Below are 9,086 nucleotides of genomic sequence, written 5' to 3'. Positions count from 1 at the left end.
GTTCGGGTGCCTGCTGCCTCCCCCGCCCCATGGGCAGCCTCAGCTCACCCTGCTGTCCTGGCCCTGCCCTCACTGAGTCCTGGGACAGTGTCCTGGCGTCACATCAGTATCCTGGTGTCCCTTGGCGCCTCTCTATCACCTGTCCCAAACTGACCTCAGCGTCTTCCCAGGTGAGTCCTGGTCCTCTTACAGGGGTGCCCCCCCCCCCATTGCTGGCACCGAAGGACCTGGACTTGCTAACCCTGAGCCCTCCAACACCCACACTGGTGCCACTGCCTCTGTTTGTTTGCTTTTTCCAGCACTGGGGATGGAACCCAGGGCCTTCGCACTGAGCTACGTCCTCAGTCCTTTTTATTTTTTATTTTGAGACAGGGTCTCACTAAGTTGCCCTGAGTTTGAACTGAGTTTGAACTTTTAATCCTCCTGCCTCAGCCTCCTGAGTAGCTGGGATGACAGGTTGTATCATTCTTTTTGTATGTGTGACAGCGTCTTGCTGTATAGCCCAGGCTGGCTTTGAACTCACAGGCATCCTCCTGCCTCAGCCTCCTGAGTGCTGGGATTAAGCAGTGTGCAGCACCATGGCCAACCAGCGACTGCCTCTTAACCATCTTGTCTGTGCACCCCCGACTCTGGCCTCTACCTCCTGCAGTGCCCGGGCACCCCTGCCCCACACTACCACCATCTGCATGCAGCCCCCGGAGGAGGCTCTTTCTGAGGCAGAAACCGCCTGTGTGCCCGCCCTGCCCAGAGCCTGCCATGGTTGCCCAGGACCCTCAGGAGAAGACCCGGGCTGAACCTGCTTCCCCTGGCTTGGTTTTGCATTTCCTCCTCCAGGATCCCTCCGGGGCTGCCCCCGGCTCTCCTATCCCCGCCCTCCCACCCTGTGCTCTCCCCGGGGTGGGTCTGCCCCGGCCCCCTCAGTGTGTGACCCCCTAAGAGGGCAGGGCCAGGCTGTGCCCACTGTCCCCAGTGCCAGGCAGCTCATGGCAGGGGCTCAGAGGGTGTTTGTGGAACCAGACACCCGGTGAGCCTGCTGGAGCCAGCGGGGTCCCGAGGGAGGCCGGGTTTCTGTTTGACAGGCTGGGCTGGGAGAGGCTTGGAGCAGAGCCGGGCTTTGTCCCCCCGGCGTCACATGCCCGGTACTGTCTGTGCCCTTACCCTGCCCACTGCGCCATCCTCACCTCCTACTGCTCCCTACCACTGGTCCCTGGCCCGGTGGGAGGAGCGGTTTCTGAAATCTTTTTTGTCCCCCCAGTACTGGTGACCAAATAATCCAGGGCCTTTGCACTGAGCTGCCTCTTCTCCTCAGCCTGTTTTAATTGTATTATTTTGAGACAAGGTCTCCCTGTGCAGCCCAGGCTGGTCTCAAACTCATGGCAGTCTTCCTGTCTCAGCCTCCCAGGGCTGCAGTTGCAGGAGTTTTCTGGCACATTTATCGAGCACCTTCTGTGTGCTGGCTCTGTTCCTGGTGCTGGGGTTCCAGCTACAAACAGGAGAGACCCAGAGCTGATCTTCTGGCTGGGGAGATGTGAAGAGGCAGGAAGACACAAGGACATGTGATAGTGCATTGGGCAGCGATGATGCTGTGGACAAACGTAAAGCAGGGAGAGAGACGGAGGTGGCTGGGATCCTCCCTGTGGAAGATCATCCAGTGTAGGAGGCCACACAGGAGTAGACCCAAGGTGAGAGAGGCAGGCTGAGGTCTGGGGAAAGAACCGTGCAGACTCAGCAACAGCAGGTTCAAAGGCCCTGGGGCAGGAGAATGTTGTGGAATGTGAAGAAGGACAAGAGGAGTTGGGTGAGGCTAGACCTGAGTAGTGAGTGTAGAGAGGGTACTGAGGGGCTCCCACAAGGCCTCCCAGGTCACCCAGAGGACTCTGGCTATTTTTACTCTGGTGTGGGAGCCCCTGGGAGGTTTCTGAAGAGATGACAGATGTGAAGTAATTTAGGTCTTTATTTATTTATTCATTTATTTTTTTAATTATTTATTTGTCTTTTTGAGACAGGCTCTCGCTGTGCAGTTCAGGCTGGCCTTGAGCTCACTTTGTTGCATCGATCCTCCTGCCTCAGCCTCCCAAGTTCTGGGATTACAGGAGCGCACCACCATGCCTGGCTATTCATTTATTTATTTTTTGGTTTTTTATTGTATTTTATTTTACTTTTTGAGCCAAGGTCTCACTATGTAGTTCAGGCTGGTGTTGAACTCGAAGTGATCCTCCTGCCTCAGCCTCCTGAATGCTGGGATTACAGGGATGAGCCACCATGACTGACTCTTGGCAGGGGTTTTGATAGGACCTGGCTGCACTGGAGAGGAAGCTGGAGCCAGGGAGGGGCAGCTTCGGTGGCATGGCTATCTTGTCCCTGATGGTCACTGCCAGCCTGTAGCTTTTCCAAACTGAAATCAGCTGTGAATGAAAAATGCACACCAGATATTGAAGACAGTGCAACCAAAGCAAGGTGAAATAGCTCATTCCGGCATTGATTTCATGTTGAAATGGTAGCATTTTGCTTGTATTGAGTTAAATCGGTTCATTTCACCTGTTTCGGTTCATTTCACCTTACTTTTTCCTCATGTGATACCAGAAAGTTGAAAATTGGCTCTGGACCGGGGAAATGGTCCGCGTGTAGATATATTTCACTGATTTCAATTTTTCTTTTTCTTTTCTCTGAAGTGGAGTCCCCCTAAATTGCCTAGGCTGGGCTCGAACTTGTGACCCTCCTGCCTCAGCCCTCCGAGTATCAGGGATTAAATGCATGTGCCACTGTGCTGGCCCGTGACTTTTCTTTAGTACTGGGGGTCAAACTCAGAACCTTTGCACTGAGCTACATCCCCAGCCCTTTTTCATTTCTGAGACAAGGTCTGCTAAGTCACTAAATTGTTCATGCTGGATTTGAGCTTGTGATCCCCCTGCCTCAGCCTCCCGAGTGCTGGGATTACAGGCGTGCGGCACCGTGCCTGGCTGTTCGTGATTTTTTTTTGGTACCTTCTTGGCTTTTCCTGCCACCTGATCCAGCTCCACTTGCCCCTAGCCCATTTGCAGGGGAGGGAACCAAGGCTCTGGGCCCCCACCTGGGGAGTCACAGCCATGGTTTCTCGGCACAGCCATCCGGGGACGCAGTGGCTGTGTGCCCTTGTTCTGAGTGACCTCGTTCCGTCCTCCAGCCCCGGCCTTCTTATCTCCCTGGCTGAGTCACTCCTCCCTGGGGAGCCCAAGGCCGCCGTCCCCACTGTCCCAGTCATCCCTCTGTGCCATTGGCCCTGCCTGCTGGGGCAGCTAGGCTAATGGCTTGGGTGGCACTGTCAAGGTCTGACCTGAGGGTGTGGCTGCTGGGGCACCTGGCAGATTGGGGTGGTCCTGGGGAGCCCGGAGCAGAAGGGACCTGCGTTCCTAATCCTGGCCCTGGAAAGAGCTGGAGGGAGGAGGTAGGGGAGAGCTTTGCCCGTCCCAGCCCGGCCCTCCTTCACCTGGGGTTTTCCGAGTCAATCATTCAGCAAACATTTATTGAGCTGCGACTGGGTGCCAAGCTGTGTCGGGGACACGGACCGCAGACATAGTGCTTCCCCCGGGGGGCTAAGTCCTACGCGGGAGACGGGCACCAATACAACGTGAGATAGCAGCGCAGTCCGAAGGAGAAGCACCTTCAGAAAAGGCGCGCGACGGGGCAGCAGGACCAGGAAGAGGGCTGCTCCTTCGGGGAGGGAGGCCAGGGCCTTTCTGAAGGGGCTGAGCCTGGGTGAGGTGACACGGAGCCTCCGGATGGATGTGTGGGGCAGAGGGGTCGTGGCCAAGGCCTCGAGGCAGGAGGGTTTTTGGTGAGTGCAAGAGAGGCTGTGCAGGCTGGTCTTAAAATCACTAGGTAGCCCAGGCTGGCCTCAAACTCACAGTGATCCTCCTGCCTCAGCCTCCTGAGTGCTGGGATTACAGGCGTGCACCACCACGCCTGGCTGTTGACAGGCCCTTGCCCTTGGTCTGAGTCCCGGGGATGGGCGGCCCCGCGTGGGTTCGGGCCGAGGGGAAGGTCCGGGCCCGGGGTGAGGGGCCCCAGGGGGCGGGGCTGTTGCAGAGGTTGTGGGGGGGCAGGAAGTGAAGGGTGACCTGGGGGCTGTGGAGGCGGCAGACAGCCGGGTTCTCTGGGCACTGCAAGCCCGTGGGCTGGGACCTGGCTTGGTCTCCTCCTCCCGGCTGCATTTATCCTAGCAGGAAAATGGGAGGCAGTTAAAACAACTCACACAAAATATTTTTTTTTAATTATGGGAAATGTCACACACTCATCATGTGTGGAGAGAGAAAACTGGCTCCCCATCCCAGCTCAGGCCAGTCTTGCCTGCTGCCCTCTCTGGGTGTACAGTCACCCCTGAGGTACAGTGGTCCCTGGGTGGCCAGAGGGCATCTGTCTAGGACCCTTCAGATGCTGAAATCCCCGGATGTTCGCGGCCCTTATATAAATGGCGGCTGTGCGGAACCGTGCCCCCCCCCCCCCCCCCAATACTTCAGCTCATTCCTAGGTGACTAATGACACCTAATACATGCCCTCGCTGTGTCCACAGTGGCTCTGCTGCATTGTTCAGGGAACAATGACAAGGACAAATGTTTCTACATATTCAGCACAGGCCCAACCTTTTTTGCCAAGTATTTCTGACCCCTGCTTGGCCCAGTGGATGAGGTATTGGAAAGCAAATCCCAGCCACTGGACATTTTTTATCCATGGCGATTTCTGCCTCTATCCCTAAAAGATCTGGACTTGTTTTTAAAAGCGTACTAGGGTCAGCCACAGTGGTGCATGCTTATAATCACAGCTGCTTGGGAGGCTGAGGCAGGGGGGTCATGGGTTTCAGGCCAGCCTGGGCAACCTAGTGAGACCCTGTCTCAAAATTTTAAAAAGGGCTGGAAGTGTAGCTCAGTGGTAGGGCTCCCCTAGCATTATAAGGTCCTGGGTTCTATCCCTAGTGCCAAAGAAACAAACCAAGCACCTTCACCAGACCATTATTTCATGTAAAAAGTGAAAATAAAGCCAATATGCGTGCAGTGTCTTCCAATGCCCAGTCAGTGACTGGATTTCCACTTGCCTCAGAAATGGCAGGGAAAGGCCAGGAATTTAGCTCAGTGAAATATGCGCCTGCCTGGCAAGGGCAAGGTCCTGAGTTCAATTCCCAATACCAAAAAAAAAAAAAAAGAAAGGAAATGGCAGGAAGAGCTGATTTTTTCTTCCTTCCTTTCTTTCTCTCTCTTTCTGTCTTTCTTTCTAAGATAGGATCTTGCTTTGTAGTTCAGACTGAACTTGAATTCACTATGTAGCTCAAGCTGGCTTCAAACTCACAGTGACCCTCCTGCCTCAGCCTCCTGTGTGCTAGGAGTACAGGCGTGCACCACCACACTTGGCTAAATTTTCTTTTTCCCTTTAGTGCTGGGGGAGAACCCAGGGCCTCACAATGCCATGCTCTGGCTAGAGACCCCCAGCTCAGGCTAGACACGCAGCGCAGGCTCAGCCACACTGCACCCTCGGTCCTCACCAGGGATGCAAACACCGCCAGGGAGGCTGGGGAGGCTGCACGCTGGCCGCCTCTGCCTGCTGTTTACACTGGCTGGTCGCCTGACACTGGGCTGCACACGCCCTTTGGCACACAAAGGAGCTGAATTCGGAAGGGAAGGGTTTTCCCTATGAATCATAGTGACTCTCGGTCACGCCTGGCCCCTTCCTTCCCACCACCGCTTCCTCATTTTCCAGCACAGGGCCGCAGCAGGGGAACCCGGGAGCCCTGAGACCCGTGGTGTTCCGGGAGGGTGCTCCGGAAGCGGGGACCCCGGGGGCAGACCTTGGGCGTCACGGCCTGGGGTCTGGGGGACTCTGTTCCAGCCCGGGACACCGGTCTCCCGCTGACTGGGCCAGATGCCTGAAATCCCCCTCCGGACCCCTGTAGGCCAGAACTGCCCTCCCCACACCCCAGCACAGAAGGCAGACCCCTGTGCGTGGGCCTGGATGGACCCCAACATCTGAGTGAAGTGGACAGAACAGAATAGTTTGGGTCCTGTTCCCAGCTTGTCCACTGAGACCCCGTGCGACCTCTCCTTCCTTTCTTGAGACAAGGTCTTGCTTTGTAGCTGGCCTTGAACTCACAGTCCTCCTGCCTCAGCCTCCCTAAACACTGGGATTACAGGCATGCATCCCCCCAACTAGTGACCTCACCTGTCTTTGTCTCGGTTGCCTCATCTGTCAAATGGGGCTCCTCCCAGTATTTTCCCCACAGGACTACCGTGAACTTCCAGGACATGGTGGGTAGTCAGTGAGCGGTACCATGTTTCTCAGCATATGGGGTGTCATGGTATCCCCCGCAGGCTGTAAGTTCTCTGAGGAGGGCTGCTCTGCCTTGTCTTGGTGTCTCCAGCCCTCTGGTTTATGTGACAGAGCTTGGTGTGCAGTAGCTGCTCAATAAACACGGCCAGTGACTAAAGGGAGGCTACCCAGCAGATGAGGCAGAGCAGGAAGAAGGGAGGGTGGCATGGGGGTCAGAGCGACAGAGGGTGTAGGGGCCTGGAACTGAGGTGCTGTTGTTCATTCCCGTGGACTGCAGACCACGGTGGGGGTGGGTGCTGAAGGTGAGGCCCCAGAAACCTGGCCTTCAGGGTGTGCAAGCTGCGGTGAGGAGCCTGGTTTCTCAGGGCACTGGGGAGCCATGGAGGGTTCTGAGCGGAGAGAGGCAGGTTGAGTCTGGGCTCTAGAAAGATCCCTTGGGCCTGGTGCTGAGGTGGGAGAGGGAGAGAGACAGGCCTGGGGCTGAGGCAGGGAGCAGACCTGGCCCAAGGCTGGGTGCAGGGACGGGAAGTCAGATTCACCAGGCCCCGCTGTGCCTGCAGCGCAGAGGGTGGGTGAGGGAGGTCCCCGTGCGCGCACCGTGGGTAAGCCGAGAGGCTGGGGCGGGGAACCGGGAGGGACCCTGCAAGGCGGCCTGTCTCCGCGCTAGGCGCTCCTCTGGCGCCCCCTGCTGGCCAGCGCGACTCCAGCCGGCTACCCTACGAGCGCCAACGCTGACAGTGATCAGCGGTGACATTCCTGGGGTGACAACGCGTCGGGGGCCGCACAGCACACTGTCCCCTCTCCCCGGCCCGGGCCTCCAGCTGCCCTCTCCCTCCAGCAGGCGCTGAACTCAAGACTGGGCTCTCAGACCCCTCCTTCCTCCCCTGCAGGCAGGCCGGGCCGATTGGTCTCTCCCGACTTCCTTCCTTCTCTCCTTTATTTTATTTTATCTTATTATTATTATTATTATTATTATTATTATTATTTTTTTTTTTTGAGACAGGGTCTCAATATGTAGTCCAGGCTGGCCTTTAACTTGCTATGTAGCCCAGGCTGGCCTCCAATTTGTGGCAATCCTCCTGCCTCAGCCTTCTGTGTGCTGGGATGATGTGGCCGCCACCACGCTCGGCTTTGGAAGTGTAAACCTGGATCATTTCATCCACTGATTTAAAGTGTGAGTGTAGTGGCTTTCAGTGAATTCACAGAGTTGTGCAACCATCTCTGCAATCAGTTGAGAACTTTGTCATCAGCCAAATAGAAAGCCCACTGCCATGAACAGTCTCCCCTCCGTGCCCCTCCCAGCCCCACTGCCCTGCTTTCTCTATGAACTCGCCTCCTGAGGACATTTCATAGACACGGGTCGTGGGATGTGTGGCTCCTGTAGCTGCTTGTGAGTTTAGCACGATGTCTCCAAACTTCTTCGGTGCTGTGGCGTGTGTCAAGTTTTGCTCCCTTCTGGGGCTGAGTATCGTTCCTCTGCGTATTACCACAGTTTCCCCAGCACTCTGGGAGGCTGAGGCAGGAGGACCGCAAGTTTGATCCCAGCCTGGGCAACTCAGTGACCTAGTGAGGCCCTGTCTCAAAATAAAAACCAAAAAGGTCTGTGAGTGGCTCTGTGTGAAGGCCCTGGCTTCAATGCCCTGTACCAAACCCAGCCACGTTTTGTTTATACATCCATCTGCTGCTGGATGCTTGGATTGTGTCTACTCTTGGGTACTTGTGATGGCACTGCCGTGACCTTTTTTTTTTTTTTTTTTTGGTCTTTTTGAGACAGAGTCTTGCTACGCAGTTCAGGCTGGCCTGGAGCTCAGTTTGTAGCCCAGGCTGGTCTTGAACTCACAATGATCCTCCTGCCTCAGCCTCCCGAGTGCTGGGATTACAGGAGTGCGCCACCATGCCCGGCGCCGTGACCATTTGTGAGCGAGACCCTCAGTGTCCCCAGCACCTCCTTCGTTCACCCCGGGGTGTAAGATTCCAGGCTGGTCGCTGGTCTGCGGTCTGCCCTGCAGGAAGGTCAGCTCCGCCCCCATCTCTGCCGCCGTGGAACAGTGCTGTTTTCTTCCAAATATCCTCTCATTCTTGTGTACCCGGCCGCTCCAGTCCACTGTCTGCTGCATGAGTAAAGGGTCAGGGAGTGGACAGACGGCCCTACGCTTCTCCGGAAAGGAGTGCAGTTCCCTGGGTTTGTGTTCCAATTCTGATGGTTTAGTCACTGAGCAGCTTGTACCACCCTCCAGAGCGCCCTCTTCTGGAGCACACGGTAGGCTCACACTTGCCCCGCCCCCCAGGCATTAGTTGTACCATGTGACTTGCTCTGACCAATGAAATGTAACTGGCAGTGAGGCTCAGACAACTGAGGGTTGAAGGTGCTGCCATCTTGGAGGTGGTAAGAATTAGAATTTAAAGGAGCGGGCTATGACAGAATTCCAAAATAACAGTAGTTTGTCTCTCTCACTTGGCTCTGCTTTCCCACAGGGTGTTGCCCTCAGCCACAGGACCCAGTGTGGCTCCTACTACCCCGTGTGTTCTGCAGCTCCAGGGAAAGGGAAACAGGGAGATGACAGAGCCCCCCCGCCCCCGAATGAAAGATAGGACCTATGACCTGCTTGTATATCTACTGCTTACACCCCATTGGCTGCAGTTAGTCACATGACTACACATAGCTGCAAGGACTCCTGGGAAATGTGGTTTTTATGTTTATGTTATAGTAGGCAGCCGTATGCTTGGTTCCAAACTTCAAGGAAAAGGAGAGAATGGATATCTAGGCTTGATACGCAGTGGCTGGAATAGAA

At 55.7% G+C, this 9,086-nt stretch overlaps 1 protein-coding gene across 1 annotated transcript in view; it reads right to left on the bottom strand.

Annotated features, from left to right (window-relative positions):
- Positions 1 to 8,411, bottom strand: part of Ceacam16 (carcinoembryonic antigen-related cell adhesion molecule 16) — a 19,693-nt gene extending 11,282 nt beyond the window's left edge. The window contains exons 1-2 of the mRNA XM_005412473.2: positions 8,240 to 8,411; positions 6,892 to 7,050 (exon numbers count right to left, since the gene is read on the bottom strand). Coding sequence (XP_005412530.2) covers positions 6,892 to 7,050; positions 8,240 to 8,411 — 331 coding nt within the window. The remainder of the gene's footprint in view (positions 1 to 6,891; positions 7,051 to 8,239) is intronic.
- Between the last annotated feature and the right edge of the window lie 675 nt (positions 8,412 to 9,086).

Source organism: Chinchilla lanigera, unplaced genomic scaffold (assembly GCF_000276665.1).
Source record: "Chinchilla lanigera isolate Chin_1 unplaced genomic scaffold, ChiLan1.0 scaffold00154, whole genome shotgun sequence".
Lineage (NCBI taxonomy): Eukaryota > Metazoa > Chordata > Mammalia > Rodentia > Chinchillidae > Chinchilla > Chinchilla lanigera.
This window is presented reverse-complemented; position numbering and strand designations above follow the sequence as displayed.